General features: G+C 42.5%; 1 protein-coding gene across 1 annotated transcript in view; it reads right to left on the bottom strand.

Annotated features, from left to right (window-relative positions):
* Nucleotides 1-15,966, bottom strand: part of LOC134220160 (myogenic-determination protein) — a 98,701-nt gene extending 82,735 nt beyond the window's left edge. The window contains exon 1 of the mRNA XM_062699154.1: nucleotides 14,934-15,966. Within this exon, the coding sequence (XP_062555138.1) occupies nucleotides 14,934-15,431 (498 nt within the window). The 5' untranslated portion in view covers nucleotides 15,432-15,966. The remainder of the gene's footprint in view (nucleotides 1-14,933) is intronic.
* Between the last annotated feature and the right edge of the window lie 1,311 nt (nucleotides 15,967-17,277).

Raw genomic sequence — 17,277 nt, 5'->3', positions numbered from 1 at the left:
ACCTCGCAAAAAAACCGTGTAAAAAAACCGCGTTAATTCGAAAATCCGTGTAAAAAAATACCATCGAAAAATTTTCTAAGTCCTTTTCATTGAAAAAGACTTAAAAGAAATTACTGATAAGTGAAAATTTTATCAGTCTATTTGATTGACAAAAACTTGGGTATTGCCGGAACGGGCTCGATTAGCGGAAGCCGGAAATTGGTGTTTGGCGCCATTTTGAAATTTGAGATGGCCAACTTCCGGTTAGATCTGTGATTTTCTTATGCCGTCGCCGCGTCGGCGTGCAGCTGTATGCAAATTTACCACGCCACCGAATATTTTCTACCATGTCGAACTATTAAAGAAGTAGGTTGAAGGGTATTGTACAATTTTGAAGAGGATTTTTACTGTTAAGTTCAGTTTTATCTAGCAGCATGGAGGTTATTTAATTACTTACTTATGGGTCCTGTACGCCTCCGGTGGAGCAAAGGGCCGACTTGAAAGATCGGCAAAGTCGTTGAGCTTACTTGCATATCAGAGCGCCGTTGAGCGAGAAGCTCAACGTCATCAGCAGTGATGGCGCTCCGGTGTTGACGCGCGTTACATGTCGAATCCAGGGCAGATCATGCTGAGGTGGTGGTGGCCTGGTTGGCACTTGAAAAAAGGTCGGCCAATAACTGACCATTCGCGTCTTTCTCAGGCATCGTTGCATTCATCTTCGATCCGCTTAAGCGTTGTAAGACATCGTAGAGGAGGCGAATGTCCCTGGTTGCTGTGGCTCGCTCTTCGTTTCGTCGGCAAGCGAGTCCACCCATGCACGCTTGTCCCGTCGAGAAGCATAATTAAGTACAATTTTATTTTCATTAGAAGCTTGCATTCTTGGCGCTTTTTTTTCTAGTTTTTTTTTGTAGTAAGGAGGGATTTCAGCAGGAATCATCGGAGGAATTTCTGGAAGGAATTCTTGAAGAGTGTCCTGAGAATCTTTCAGAAGATTTCCTGGAGGTACTTCGTATAAATCTCCTGTGGAGCTTTCGGAAAAATCTTTGAGGAACTTCCGCATGAATTCTCGGAGAAATTTCAGAAAAACAACGCCGGAGAAATTTCTTTGAGGAACTTCTGGAGGATTTTTTTATTCATATATTTATTTAGTAGGCATTCCGTGTTCTTAAGCGCTACTGACCCGTGATATACTGTAGTATTCTGATGTATAGAATCTATGGTTTCCTGTAGTTCGATATTGATGTCGTTGCCGATATCATCGTGAGTCCTTGTGTCCATTTGTCCATATGGTGAATCCAATGATCGTTGCTTTGTTCGGTTGCCATTAATATCGAAGTACGTTGGAGGAATGCTTTCGAGATCAGTTTTAACAGTTGTTGTCAGGCAGACTAGTCCGTGAGGGGTGACCCCAAACGCCACCGGTAGGATTGCGCTGCCGGTGACTGACGAGGCTTTGGTGGAGGAGATGGGAATCGAGCCCATGTCAATTCGCTTATAAGCCGAACGTATAGCCAACTACGCTACGGGACCACCTGACGGAAGAATTTTTTTTGAGGATCTTCCGGAGGAATTCCTTAGAGAAACTTGCGGCGGAATTACTTTGAGGAACTTCTTGAGGAATTCCTTTGTAGAACTTCAGGAGGAATTCCTTTGTAGAACTTCAGGAGGAATTCCTTTGAGGAACTTCCGGAGGAATTCTTTCGAGCAACTTCCAGAGGAAGTTCTCTGAGGAACTTCCGAAACGTCTGGAAGAATTTCTCTCTTAACTTTTCAAAAAGACCTAAATAACATTTTTTAAATTAATTAATTTGAGTACTGCAATCAAAAGCTTTCATATTTGTCTGTGAATTGAATATTCAAATTATATCATGAAAACAAATGTTACTTAGGTCCCGTTAAAAGTTAAGCTAGATTTCTCTGAGGAACACTCGGAGCAACTCTCGGAGGAAATTCTGGAGGAACTCCCGGTGGAATTTCAGGAGGTATTCCCGGAGAAATTTCTAGATGAATTTCCAGGGGAGTTCTTGGAGGAAATTATGAAGAAATTTCTGGATGATTTCCTGGAGGAACTGGTGGAGGAATTTCTGGTGGTACTTTCGGAGGGATTCCTGGAGGAACTTCCGGAGGGATTCCTGGAGGAACTTCCGGAGGAATCCCTGGAGGAACTTCCGGAGGAATTCTTGGAGGAACTTCCGGAGGAATTCCTGGAGGAACCTCGGGAGGAATTCTTGAAGGAACTTCCGGAGGAATTCCTGGACCAACTTCCGGAGGAATTCCTGGACGTACTTCCGGAGGAATTCCTGGAGGTACTTCCGGAGGAATTCCTGGAGGAACTTCCGGAGGAATTCCTGGAGGAACTTCCGGAGGAATTCCTGGTGGTACTTTCTGAGGGATTCCTGGACGAACTTCCGGAGGAATTCCTGGAGGAACTTCCGGAGGAATTCCTGGAGGAACTTCCGGAGGAATTCCTGGAGGAACTTCCGGAGGAATTCCTGGAGGAACCTCGGGAGGAATTCTTGAAGGAACTTCCGGAGGAATTCCTGGACCAACTTCCGGAGGAATTCCTGGACGTACTTCCGGAGGAATTCCTGGAGGTACTTCCGGAGGAATTCCTGGAGGAACTTCCGGAGGAATTCCTGGTGGTACTTTCGGAGGGATTCCTGGAGGAACTTCCGGAGGAATTCCTGGAGGAACTTCCGGAGGAATTCCTGGAGGAAAATCCGGAGGAATTCCTGGAGAAATATCCGGAGGAATTCCTGGAGGAATATCCGGAGGAATTCCTGGAGGAATTTCCAGAGGAATTTCCAGAGGAATTCCTGGAGGAATTTCCAGAGGAATTCCTGGAGGAACTTCCGGAGGAATTCCTGGAGGAACTTCCGGAGGAATTCCTGGAGGAACTTCTGGAGGAATTCCTGGAGGAACTTCCGGAGGAATTCCTGGAGGAACTTCCGGAGGAATTCCTGGAGGAACTTCCGGAGGAATTCCTGGAGGAACTTCCGGGGGAATTCCTGGAGGAACTTCCGGAGGAATTCCTGGAGGAACTTCCGGGGGAATTCCTGGAGGAACTTCCGGAGGAATTCCTGGAGGAACTTCCGGAGGAATTCCTGGAGGAACTTCCGGAGGAATTCCTGGAGGAACTTCCGGAGGAATTCCTGGAGGAACTTCCGGAGGAATTCCTGGAGGAACTTCCGGAGGAATTCCTGAAGGAACTTCTGGAGGAATTCTTTTGAGGAACTTTCTGAAAAAATTTTCCAAGGAACTTTCTGAGGAATTCTTCTGAGGATCTCCCGAAGAATTTTTTGTGAGGATCTCGCGAAGAATTTTTTGTGAGGATCTCCCGAAGAATTTTTTGTGAGGATCTCCCGAAGAATTTTTTGTGAGGATCTCCCGAAGAATTTTTTGTGAGGATCTCCCGAAGAATTCTGGAGGATCTTCCGGAGAATTTTCTTTGTGGAACACTCGATTGAACTCCCGGAGGAAAATGCAGGAGGAATTCTTATAATGGTTTCCGGACATTGGTATTGACCCTTTCAATTATCAAACCGGAAAACAGCCATCTTGAATTCAGAAATGGCGTAAAATAGATTTCTGGCTTCTATTCGTCGAGCCCATTCCGTCGATACGCATATTCCAGGGGTTAACAGTCGTTTTAATGAATTGGAATTCGGCCATCTTCAAATGGCGCCAAACATTGATTTTCGTTAAGAAAATTATTTTGAGCTTTTTAGTGGAATGTTTTCACCTCGAGTCAAGTCGAGTCAAGTACGAGACACTGAAGACGGCCTTACTGTTGAGGTCGAAATATGTATCTGTCAAGATACAATTAAGTGGTGGAATTCAATGGGATTGTAAAAACTCGTCTTATGACAGGTGATTGATTTTCGGCTTCTACTCATCGAGCCCATTCCGGCAATATCCATATTGCATGGGTTTTCGGTCGTTATAACAAACCGGAAGTCGGCCATCTTGAATTCCAAAATGGCGCCAAACATTGATTTCTGGCTTCTACTGATCGAGCCCATTCCGGCAATATCCATATTGCATGGGTTTTCGGTCGTTATAACAAACTGGAAGTCGGCCATCTTAAATTCCAAAATGGCGCCAAACATCGATTTCCGGCTTCTACTCGTCGAGCTCATTCCGGCAATACCCATATTGCATGGGTTTCCGGTCCTTTTATCAAACCGGAAGTCGGCCATCTTGAATTCCAAAATGGCGCCAAACATCGATTTCCGGCTTCTACTCATCGAATCCATTCCGGCAATACTTATATTGTATGCAGTTTTATACTCTGCAAAACAATCGTTCCCACATCCATAAAATTATTCTAAGTGTTTTCCATTCAAAAAGACTTGGAAAATTTTTATCTGGGTACCGCGTTAATTCGAAAATCCGTGTAAAAAAAAACTCGCAAAAAAAAACGTGTAAAAAAAGACCTGGGTATAGTTTGATGAGGTCTTCCGGGTGAGCGCCCCACCAAGTTCCGAAGATACTTAGAACGTGGAAAATGGATGCTTTTTCGGAATTTCTCTATCAAATACTCAAAATGGAGTTACCAGGTACATTTAGAATCAAACACGACCCCAAAGTATTTAGAAGATAAATATAAGTTTACGTCATCTTTCAACAGCTTTAGTTTTAGTTGAGCTCAGTACCGCTTCTTAGTAAACACAACCAATTGAGTTTTTGCGGAGAGAAATCGATCCCTAAATGTCTGGCCCTAACAGTCAGGTTACTTAGAGAATTTTGCAATGGTACTTGCAGGACATTTGCACATGGACTTCTTAGGGAGATCACGGCATCATCTGCAAGCTGTCTAAGCATGCATTGTCCATCCAAACAATTGTCAATATCTTGACCATAGAAATTATAAAGCAAGGGACTTCAGCATGAACCTTGAGAAAGGAAGTTGCCAGAGTATAAAGTTCATTTGTTTCACTGACAACAAATTGTACAAAGAAATTATTTAAAATAACGGGTGATCCACTACTGTGCAGATTTTCCGACAGTACATCTATGGAAACTGAATCAAAAGCGCACCTAATATCCAAGAATACTGAAGTCAATTGGTCCTAGTGTGCAAAGCAGAGTTCCTTAAGGACAAGCATCTACGAATAACTCAATATGAAAGCATCGCACAACTGTCATTTCCATTATTCCACGCACACGGAACCGTGAAACAACTCACTTTACGGTTCCTTTCACTCAAATCCGCCCTTGCGTGAAAGAAGCAAAAAATAAGTAAAATGCGAAAAAACCGGTGAGTACTTTGCCTTTACTCCCGTGTTGAATTTTCACCCACTATGAAGTTTCACCAACTCAAATTTATGTTATTTTCACTCACTCGAGACTATGGTGAAAACAACTCAAATTTGGCTTCTTCCACGGAACAGCACACGTTGAGTCGATGCAGCTCTCTTTGTTTATAATATCATTCATGAGAGGGAGTGAGAAAACTACCTAATATTGAGTTAAAAATTTGAACTTCGTACTCAAAGTTGAGTTCTTTAAACTTTTTTTTTGCAATTCCTGATCATAATACCTGGTTTACAGTTGTCATTTGAGTGATGAAACGGCCTACTTTTCCATACCAATGAAATGGGTGCTTTAATGAACATTATGCAACTCAAATGGGTTGCATAAAATCCATTAAAGCACTCATTTGGGTGCTAAAATGAAAAACCAGCATTAGAACAGTAGTTACATGACCACATTTAGCTCAATTAGCTTGGGTGAGTGTTTAAATAGTGTATTCTCCGTGTCACACAATAAATTAAATAATTTGATGGCCATGACATCAAATTTTCCAAAGGAGGGTTTATCTATCGCTTTATGGTCTGTCGAGCATACAGTGAGGCATAATAACATGGAATATGTTTGTTTCCTGCAGCAGAATGATCTTTTGGCAAGATTAATCATGTGAAGTAAATAAAATTGTACCATTTTGGTACAGATTTAATATCAAAGCCCATTTGTCGTCATTGCAAAAAATAGCGTGTGCAACTCGTTGCAAAACTCGATTTTTTCAGCTTTCGTAGTATTTATCCAACTCGGCAAGCCTCGTTGGATAAACGTACAACTCGTGCTGAAAAAATCATATTTTTGCAACTAGTTGCACAAACTACTATTTTAGGTTCTTTATTTTTTTCTGTGCATACTGCGACGCACTGAGGAGTATTTCAGCCCAAATCCTGGCGGAAAGTCAAAAGCAATTTTTTCATATATTTCCATAATATGTTTCGTTTTTGAATTCTCAAATAGTGATACTAATTTGCAACCCGTAACGCTGGGTAGCCAGCGTTACGGGATCCAACTCCGTGGTATTTATGAGGGTGTCGCTAAGTCGGTGGCCTCTCGTTAAGTAAGTACCACATCAACAATTCCTTCCTCTCCCTAGTTACGGTGAAGATAGGCCAGGCCAAGAGTAATACTGGTTTCCCAGGCTTTTGAATAGAGAATGGAATTTGCCATAATAGGAACCAAAATTAAAAATAGTGCCACAACTGGTACATGCGTTCCTTTTATTGATTAAGCAATTTTGGGCGCTATTACTTTATTTATTGCGGTTTTCACCTTTGATCTAAAGAGTAGGAAGGGAAATATTTCATTTGTCATATGAACACCATCCATATGTGCCGAATGTGCGAAATTGTCTATTTAGACATCTACTTCATTAACGAAAATAAAAACCCTTTCACAGCTGCTAAAAAACTGTTAGAAAACCGAGTCAAATTGGTTGTTCACGCAGGTTTATTGCATTTATCGATTGAAGGCGTGCATGAATCTAATGTAATGGAAAATGGAACTACAATATGCTTGATGCACTTTTTTGAAGAAGCAGTGATAAATATCTCTCTACAAAACGACGTATTATTGCTGAATTATTGATTATTTTGCGTGATAAACCAACGTTACATCCAGGGCTATATGTACCTCCCATTACTCTAATTATTATTAATCTTAGTACCTGTAAAAAATACTAAGAAATTTCAATGGGTCGCTATGAATTTCAAAGAAATATCAGACTGACCTTTATTTTTTTTCAATCTCCTTGGATACCTATAGAGACTTTCGGGAGCTTTTATGAATCTTTTTTTTATAAAATTTGGAGGAAAATCAGTTTTTTTTTTCAGAACAACTTCGGCCAATTTCGATTTTGTGGGTCACGTGCCCCATCGTGCCCCTGCTTAACTCAGCCTGTGATCTTTTTCTTTTTAATATTAGACAACCTTATAAAAACGCCGAAGAAGTTTCCAAGTAAGAATTGGAATACGCAAGGCATCATAAGTGTACTTCAAATAATTATGCTATTTCTGATAAGACGCTCATGTAAACAATTTTATTTTAAATTGTACTGACTCACTATTCCACTAATAATCATTACTTCCAGAAAGTTTTCAATAATTTCACAAAATACCCAAAAGCATTGAAAACTTTTAGATTTCTTCAAAACCTTCTACATACCCAGATATTATTTCTGTAGCTCGGCCTAATATTCCTGCTAAAATATAACATTTGTTAGCTGATATCCAGGAAATTATTTGTTGAGCCTCGGCTACGAAACATTATGTTGACAAAAATCTCCGCAGAAATATGTTTGCGAGCGCTCGGCTGTATGTAAATAGTTACATCTCGGTGAAAATTCCTAAAACTGCTGATATCCTGGTAAAAAATAAGGATGAAGATATTATTATTATTATTGAGAATTTTTGGCTTTAAAAAGTACTTCCTGGGATTCTAATGGAGTCTAAATAAATAAACTCAAAAACCCAGAAATATTTTCGATCTGAACCAGGGCTGCCCAACGTACGGCCTGTGGGCCGTATTCATTATTATATATGTAATTTTTAAAACAAAGCTCACGCTGTAAAATCAATATTTTGAATTTGAAACGAAAATAATATTTTACATAATTTGAAAAGATTGCATTAAGCCACCCCAAGCCACAAAAGGTTGATGTAAAACATCACGTTTTTAATAGTGATTGGTCAGAGTTGTTCATGTTCACGTTGAAAAAAGGAAGGCCGGTTTGCCTCGGTGGTCGGAAAGCTTTTATATAAGGTACACTGGGGCAAGTTGAAACGGTTCTTTCAAAGTTGAACTTTGTAGTGCTATATAAAATTCATTCTTTGATAAGTTTTGAATTCGTTTGCGGGATTTGCTAGTTCGGAGCAAAGATTATACATAAAAAATTAGCAACCTTACCAAACCTCTTATAAATAGTTAGTTTACTAAAATTATATTTTTATATGCATCGTTTCAACTTGCCCCACGTATCGGGGCAAGTTGAAACACTGCGCTATATACAGACATTAGCTGATTTTGCCGTATCAAAAACAAAATATATGTATTCAGTGAAACTCAAGATGCACAAGGTTGGTATGGTGACTATAATGCCAGGACACGCATAAGAGTCCCATGTAAATGTTGATGTAAACTTCTGATGATTTTGATTATCTTCCAGACGTTAGCTCAAAGTTGTCTCCTGTTGAGGAAAAGTGATAAAATAGTAGGCTTTGTTCTAGAATTTTGAAAATCGAATCCTTCTTGTGTTTTCTCATCTATACTTACTCGGATTACTTTTCAGGATGGTTCATTATTCGGTTCGCTGTTATTGTGCGCTTGATCAATTCGTTTGTGGCTTCTTCGTAAATTCACATTAATTAACCGGCGTATCTTTCACAAACCCTTCGATTGAAGAAATAGGGGACTAGGGAAGTCAAAGGTGGAGTTAACAAAATGGTTACATGCTCTGTTTTTTTTTAAGCCAATGCTCACTACGAGGAAAAGTAGATTAAGAATCTGAAAACAAGACCATGCTGTTTGAACATGACCCCTTTTAATTCTATTCTATAGTGGAAATTGCAGGTGGGTTGCATACATGACGGGATTGGTGAAAATTTATTTTCAGAAGCTTGGACCTTTTTATAAATTTATATTATCCGAATGTATTTACGGACCAATGTGAATTCTGAAAAAAATATTACTTTTAATTGCGAGGCTGACGTTTTGAGCCGTTGTTTCAACTTGCCTCGCACGACGCATTTTTATTTGCCCCGATGGGTTGAAAATGCGGAGCATTTTTAAATGACCAAAATATGAAAATTTATCAGGTCTTTCATCGATTTTTTATAATCATTATGCTTATTCAACATTGGATGATTACCTACCGTGAAAATTTGATGGAAAAAACTCTAACAAACACCATTTTGAGACTTATTTCATTGGCACGCCAAAAACTTGGTTTGGGTTTTGCAAAGGGCGAAAAATAAACAATGGCAGGAGTTACTTTCAGTAGCAGCAAATTTCCGGGAATGGCAGCCAGAAGGTGCGTTTAGAGGAGTATGTAGTTTGTTGAAAAAAATAATCAGGGCAATCGGTCATTTTCGATATAAATTACAGCTTCCGTTTCACCTTACCACGTATTTCAACTTGCCCCGGTGTACCTTATTGAAGGAATACAATCTGAATCCAAGCATTCTGTGAAATATGGTATTTGAAAGGACGCAAGTAGGAAACAAAAGTTGATAGAACTTCCTAGGCTTCAATTTAAATTTCCATTTGTTGATTAAAATTATTGGTACTATGGATTATTGAAACAACAAGCTAAAATGAAGTCAAAATATTCAGTACGGGCCAGTTTCGGTGTTAGTTAGATTTTGCGAATCTTTCCAGGGCGGAGCCGTGAAAAAGCCGCTTGCTTCGAATTTTAATCTCTCGCAAACGATGAAAATACTAACGTGAAAAACGTGGCAAAGGTGGCTGTCTTCATAAGAGGAATTGATGGTCATTTTCGAATGACAGAGAAATTGGCATCATTTATCTCAATGCAGGGAACAACTAACGGGAAAAACCTCAGGGCTGTTAAGACCTGTGTAAAGGATCTTTTTTTTCTCTTTCGAAAACTTAAGTGACCTCAAACAGCACAAGTCAATCGAATATGGTTGCAGCAACTCATTGGTATTGGTGACTGCATCTGGCCATATATAAGTCACTGTAATCTATGTGTAACATGTGTGCTGCTCGGGATACTTACGATTGATGGAGTACCAGCAATGACAGGTAAAAACAATGGCCTTGTGATAATTCTAAGCACGGAAAAGCAATCACATAGGTATGGCGATATTTCCCTGCCATTTCATATTCACCTAAAAGAATCGATATGCGAAACGATCAATATTCCTCAAGTATTGACAATAAACTTTATCATCGTTAGAGAACTCAAACCCCACCAATTATAAAAGATGTTGACGGAAATAAAAGCCGAATACGGAGACTTGCTATATTGTTGCGAATTTCATTGCCTAAGCATTGGTACCATGCTTGAGAGAATTAATTTTTTTTCGAAAAGAAAATGACACACGATGACTACAAGATAAAGGAAAACCTCCGAGCTGAATGATCCTGAATAGATGAGTGACTTGACTTTTCTAGCAGATATCGCCAAACATCTTAACATAAAGCGCCTTGGCACAGTGGATTGCTGATATCTGGTACATTTCTCTCATCCTGTTAAAAGCAGTTCATGCAAATCTGTTCAATTTGCTGGTAAAATATCGATATATCCATTTTTTAACATCCGGTAAACGGTGTGAATAGTTTAATTTAATGTTTCAAATGGATTTCTAATGCAACGATGATGATGATGATGATGATGATGATGATGATGATGATGGTCCCGCCACATACCCCTACAAAGGTTTGAGCTAGACGATTTATATTTAAGATAATTAATTGAATTTGATATAACATTTTAATCAGATTTGCAAAAAAACAAAAACGATCTGATGACAATCACAGATATGAATTACATAACTTTCCATTACTATCCAGCAAAAAAAAGGTAAATTAAGAAAAAACTGTTGTTTTCATCTACAGATTCTCATAAGCATCGGTAGTGATACTTCGAGTTTATACTAAAATGCAAAACTTGTGATACCTCTCGCACAGATTTCAAAAGCTCCACCAAGAATCGCGTTTCGCCCACTTAACGTTTATCACTCATAAGCATCAATGAAATTAATAATCTAAGTCGTCAATCTAAGTCGTTGCGGGCAGCAGGGACTATGTCCAAGGGCTTGACGATCCCTCCCCAGGCCATCTGCGAGTTGTGGGGCTTGCCTAGGATGTGGTGGGGTTTGACAGTGGGCCCTGTTAAACCTCTATAAAAAGCTGCATGTATCCGCAAGTAGGCCCCACCAAAGCGACCGTGTGCCGCTCAAAGCGCACAAGCCCAAGTCCTGGTGTTAGGTGGGACGCTAAACAGCCCTGACACGACGGCCCTCCGACGAGACAGGAGGTTTGCGCTGGCCCAATAAGCCGCCTAGAAAACCAATCATTACGAACAATATAAGAGATAATGCGACTCGATATAATCGGCAAAGACCTAGGCGACGAATACAGGATCACGATTGGAAGCTTGGAACATGGAATTGCAAGTCGCTAGGTTTCGCAGGTTGCGACAGGATGATCTACGATGAATTACATCCCCGCAACTTCGACGTCGTGGCGCTGCAGGAGATTTGCTGGACAGGACAGAAAGTGTGGAAAAGCGGGCATCGAGCGGCTACCTTCTACCAAAGCTGTGGCACCACCAACGAGCTGGGAACCGGCTTCATAGTGCTGGGTAAGATGCGCCAACGCGTGATTGGGTGGCAGCCAATCAACGCAAGGATGTGCAAGCTGAGGATTAAAGGCCGTTTCTTTAACTATAGCATCATCAACGTGCACTGCCCACACGAAGGGAGACCCGACGACGAGAAAGAAGCGTTCTACGCACAGCTGGAGCAGACATACGATGGATGCCCACTGCGGGACGTTAAAATCGTCATCGGTGACATGAACGCACAGGTAGGAAGGGAGGAAATGTATAGACCGGTCATCGGACCGGATAGTCTGCACACCGTATCGAATGACAACGGCCAACGATGCATAAACTTCGCAGCCTCCCGCGGAATGGTAGTCCGAAGCACCTTCTTTCCCCGCAAAATATCCACAAGGCCACATGGAGATCACCTAACCAAGAAACGGAAAACCAAATCGACCACGTTCTAATCGACGGTAAATTCTTCTCCGACATCACGAACGTCCGCACTTACCGCAGTGCGAATATTGAATCCGACCACTACCTCGTTGCAGTATGCCTGCGCTCAAAACTCTCGACGGTGTACAACACGCGTCGAAGTCGGACGCCGCGGCTTAATATTGGGCGGCTACAAGATGGTAGACTTGAAGATGGCTGGAGAGATATTCGATCCGCCATTGGTAGCACCGCAACCGCTGCACTTGGCACGGTGCCCCCGGATCAAAGAAACGACTGGTATGACGGCGAATGTGAGCAGTTAGTGGAAGAGAAGAATGCAGCATGGGCGAGATTGCTGCAACACCGCACGAGGGCGAACGAGGCACGATATAAACAGGCGCGGAACAGACAAAACTCGATTTTCCGGAGGAAAAAGCGCCAGCAGGAGATCAAGACCGTGAAGAAACGGAGCAACTGTACCGCGCTAATAACACACGAAAGTCCTATGAGAAGTTAAACCGTTCACGTAAGGCCACGTGCCACAGCCTGATATGTGTAAGGACATAAACGGGAACCTTCTTACGAACGAGCGTGAGGTGATCCAAAGGTGGCGGCAGCACTACGAAGAACACCTGAATGGCGATGTGGCAGACGAAGATGGCGGTATGGTGATGGACCTGGGAGAACGCACGCAGGACATAATTCTACCGGCTCCGGATCTCCAGGAAATCCAGGAGGAGATTGGCCGGCTGAAGAACAACAAAGCCCCTGGGGTTGACCAACTACCAGGAGAGCTATTTAAACACGGTGGTGAGGCACTGGCTAGAGCGCTGCACTGGGTCATTACCAAGATTTGGGAGGAGGAAGTTTTGCCGCAGGAGTGGATGGAAGGTGTCGTGTGTCCCATCTACAAAAAGGGCGATAAGCTGGATTGTAGCAACTACCGCGCAATCACATTGCTGAACGCCGCCTACAAGGTACTCTCCCAAATTTTATGCCGTCGACTAGCACCAACTGCAAGGGAGTTCGTGGGGCAGTACCAGGCGGGTTTTATGGGCGAACGCTCCACCACGGACCAGGTGTTCGCCATTCGCCAAGTACTGCAGAAATGCCGCGAATACAACGTGCCCACACATCATCTATTCATCGACTTCAAAGCCGCATATGATACAATCGATCGGGACCAGCTATGGCAGCTAATGCACGAACACGGTTTTCCGGATAAACTGACACGGTTGATCAAAGCGACGATGGATCGGGTGATGTGCGTAGTTAGAGTTTCAGGGGCATTCTCGAGTCCCTTCGAAACCCGCAGAGGGATACGGCAAGGTGATGGTTTCTCGTGTGTGTTATTCAACATCGCTTTAGAATGGTAATACGGAGAGCAGGGATTAACACGAGTGGTACAATTTTCAATAAGTCCGTCCAGCTATTTGGTTTCGCCGACGACATAGATATTATGGCACGTAACTTTGAGAAGATGGAGGAAGCCTACATCAGACTGAAGAGGGAAGCTAAGCGGATCGGACTAGTCATCAACACGTCGAAGACGAAGTACATGATAGGAAGAGGTTCAAGAGAAGACAATGTGAGCCACCCACCGCGAGTTTGCATCGGTGGTGACGAAATCGAGATGGTAGAAGAATTTGTGTACTTGGGCTCACTGGTGACTGCCGAAAATGACACCAGCAGAGAAATTCGGAGACGCATAGTGGCTGGAAATCGTACGTACTTTGGACTCCGCAAGACGCTCCGATCGAATAGAGTTCGCCGCCGTACCAAACTGACAATCTACAAAACGCTAATTAGACCGGTAGTTCTCTACGGACACGAGACATGGACGATGCTCGTGGAGGACCAACGCGCACTTGGAGTTTTCGAAAGGAAAGTGCTGCGTACCATCTATGGTGGGGTGCAGATGGCGGACGGTACGTGGAGGAGGCGAATGAACCACGAGTTGCATCAGCTGTTGGGAGAACCATCCATCGTTCACACCGCGAAAATCGGACGACTGCGATGGGCCGGGCACGTAGCCAGAATGTCGGACAGTAACCCGGTGAAAATGGTTCTCGACAACGATCCGACGGGCACAAGAAGGCGAGGTGCGCAGCGGGCAAGGTGGATCGATCAGGTGGAAGATGACTTGCGGACCCTCCGTAGACTGCGTGGTTGGCGACAAAATAAACAAAAAAGATTGTTTGAACGCAATTAAATCGTGTTTAGTTTTTCTGAAAAAAAAAAAACAATGATTATTTTGAAAATATTCAAAAAGTTATGTACAAAATATTTTCTGGCCCGCCAGCAACTGTGAATTTCAAAAATTGGCCCGTGGCTTGAAAAGGTTGGGCAGGTCTGATTTAAACTGTTAAACTTGTAAATAATTCCCTTTTACACAGATACTTGACAACAGATGACTTCATACAGAATCACATGGACTAAACCTTTAAATTTTTAGTAAGCACTACCATTGCGAGAGATCGGCTGGTACCTGGTGCTGGGAATTTGGTTTCATCAGTACCCGCTAAGCTGCGGTGGACGACGGCGGTCCTTCGTAGCTTAGTAGAGAAAGCACCTGTCATGCGAACTGGGGTCGTGGGATCAAACCCCACTGAAGGGGCGGTTACCCTCCAATACCTTTTTCGAACTAAATCTATCACATGTTGTACATATGCATAATCAAGTTTCAGACATAGTAATTAATTTCCACACCGGGTGGCTTAATACCCGGCATATAGGAAATTAACTTTGAATGTACCCCACTACCATTTACCATAATCATGCGTAGGACATGTCTCACGTGCTCCATCCACTCCACGCGCCACTGACGGAGACAGTCCTGCTTTCATAGAGCCGCGACATTATGCAAAGTTTATCAACTAACTAATTTCGTTTGAACTGTAGCAAAAAAAAATGATTCATTGTCGACACTAACCTTCCTCAACCGTCGTCGTTCCCGCAGCGTGGCGGCTTTCCGCCGATCAACGGTAACACCTTTTTTCTTACAGGCCTTGCAGGCCCACGCCAAGCACGGCCTATTGGGACTGGCCATACATCCGGAGATCGGAGCCAGCACATGTGTGTCCTCCGAACTGACACTGTTATCATCATAGTCATCGTTTTGCAATTGCAGCTGCTTCTGCCTAATCTGCAGCTGTTGTATGTTCAGTTTCAGCTTCTGCTCAGCCGTCAACCCTACACCGCCTCCACTATTCCCATTATACCCACTTCCGCACAAAAACTCACTATCACTGACCCGCTGCAGTTGCTGATGTTGCTGCAGTGCCCCCACAAGCCCAACCCCACACATGAATCCACCGCCACCAACCATAATACTCGCGGCCGAATCACTTTTATGCTCCATTTCGTAACCGTGCTTTGCCGATGCTGGTTGATTCGCCTTCCTGCACAGGTTCTTGTTGAACTTGGTCATGGTCGTGTCGGTTGAATTGCTTCGCAGACTTAACACCTACTCTTCTGTTCTTCAATTTGCGCCAACTCGCCGCACTTCTTCTTTTTGTTATGCCTTCTTCCAATAAATCCGCTTTTCCTCGCGCACAACCGATCCAAGACGGCACCACGAACATCCGCTTAACATCGACCAAATCCGCGAGCAGACTACCGTGCGGGAAAATGCTTTGCTCCGAGCTACGAACGCGGTGACGATCGCGACAATTTCCCGGTGTTTGTGTCACACCGCGGTGACACAATTTAGTGTCGCCTATTTAGCCAAACCAACCGAACATCCCGCATCGAATGGGCGAGCAGTGTTTTCCTTATACCAAAAATCCTCATTAAATTTTGTCGTCACCGAGAAGCCGATGGGAAGATGGTGCTTCTTCTTCTCCACATGCAACATTTTCCATGCTGGAGTTATTCTGGTTTTGGGACTTGGGTTGAAGGGACGGGTAATGTGACACTTTTCACGAATGTGCGACAAATGTTGATGTTGCTTCTTAGCCGGGCGCAGTTTCCTTTTTCTTTGCATATGCTTCGTGCAGGAGGCGGGACCATGGCATGTCCCTCCCACAGATTCCGAAGGTGAATATGCTACACATGGGAACGATCGTGATCGAGGAAAGTTTTGATCAAATAGTAGCTTGCATAAATTAAGGCGAATGATGGCAGCTTTACATATTTCCCGCTTTTCCTAGTAGTGAGTACACATTTCTCATTACTGCCTGAAATGTACTGAAAAGCGTTGTTTTTGTACATAATGTATACATCCGATACCCTGTGTAATGTGCGTCCTAAATAAATCAAAACTTTGTACCATTTCCATAATAAAGCTTGATCCACTTAGAATTTGGCCGCACGAAATTAGACATTTCTTTGTCGAAAAAGTACATAAAAAGGTGGTTCAGGTTTTATTATACAGGGAATTTAATAAACTTTGAGGAAAAAATATCGAAAAATGATTCATTGGCATTTCGGATGAATTCTCGGACTTTTCTCTCAATACCACTCGTTATTTTTTGCACAGTAGAACGGTCAACTTAATCTGCCATTTTTTCACACCCCTTTTCCATATAAGATGGGTTTCTGATTGTTTTGCACCATTTCTCGGTTTTCCCTATGATAATTGCCTAATATTTTTTGTTGGGGCGAAAATTTGGGCATTTTGGTGGGTTGATAGGTTTCCAATATCGTCATTATCATTCGGTTCATACGATTCTATTACATCCCGTCTGTAATGGTAGCTTATTAAGTCAGGCCAAAGCAACACCGGACAGTCGTGTAATTGAATGGATAGCAAAAATCGCTTCTGAAGACACTCCTCCTTGTATATTTGCCCATTTATGGTCGCTCCAGTGATGAAAATTTTAGTTTCCTTTCCACAACTGCAGATGCTTCGACATACCATCAATTTGTGGGCAATCCTGCCTGCATAGACATATTTGAATTTTCCTGGGGCATTACCCTTCCGTTTGGCAAGGTATAATGTGTGTCCCGGGAATTGAAAGTCAATTTTAATATTAATTTCATTGCCCATCAAAATACATCAATTGTATTTCGTCAGAACTCGAACTCGACCAGCATTCTTGCGCGATTTTTGGTAACCAGGTTCTGTTTCAGGGTCCTGTTAGGTCGCTTACTGACATCATACGACTTGAAACCTTCGCGCCGATTATTTGAGCTTTGTTCAGGAAAACCTTGGGAAAATCATTAAGGTATTCCTCCGAAAATTCTTCAGAAATTCTTCTAAGAACTCTTTTGGATTTTTTCGCAAAGTTCTTGGAGGAAATTTCCTTAAGTAATCCTGAACAAGTTACTGAAAA

This window comes from Armigeres subalbatus, chromosome 1, assembly GCF_024139115.2.
Source record: "Armigeres subalbatus isolate Guangzhou_Male chromosome 1, GZ_Asu_2, whole genome shotgun sequence".
NCBI lineage: Eukaryota > Metazoa > Arthropoda > Insecta > Diptera > Culicidae > Armigeres > Armigeres subalbatus.
The sequence above is the reverse complement of the archived record's forward strand: the minus strand, read 5'-3'. Positions and strand labels throughout refer to the sequence as shown.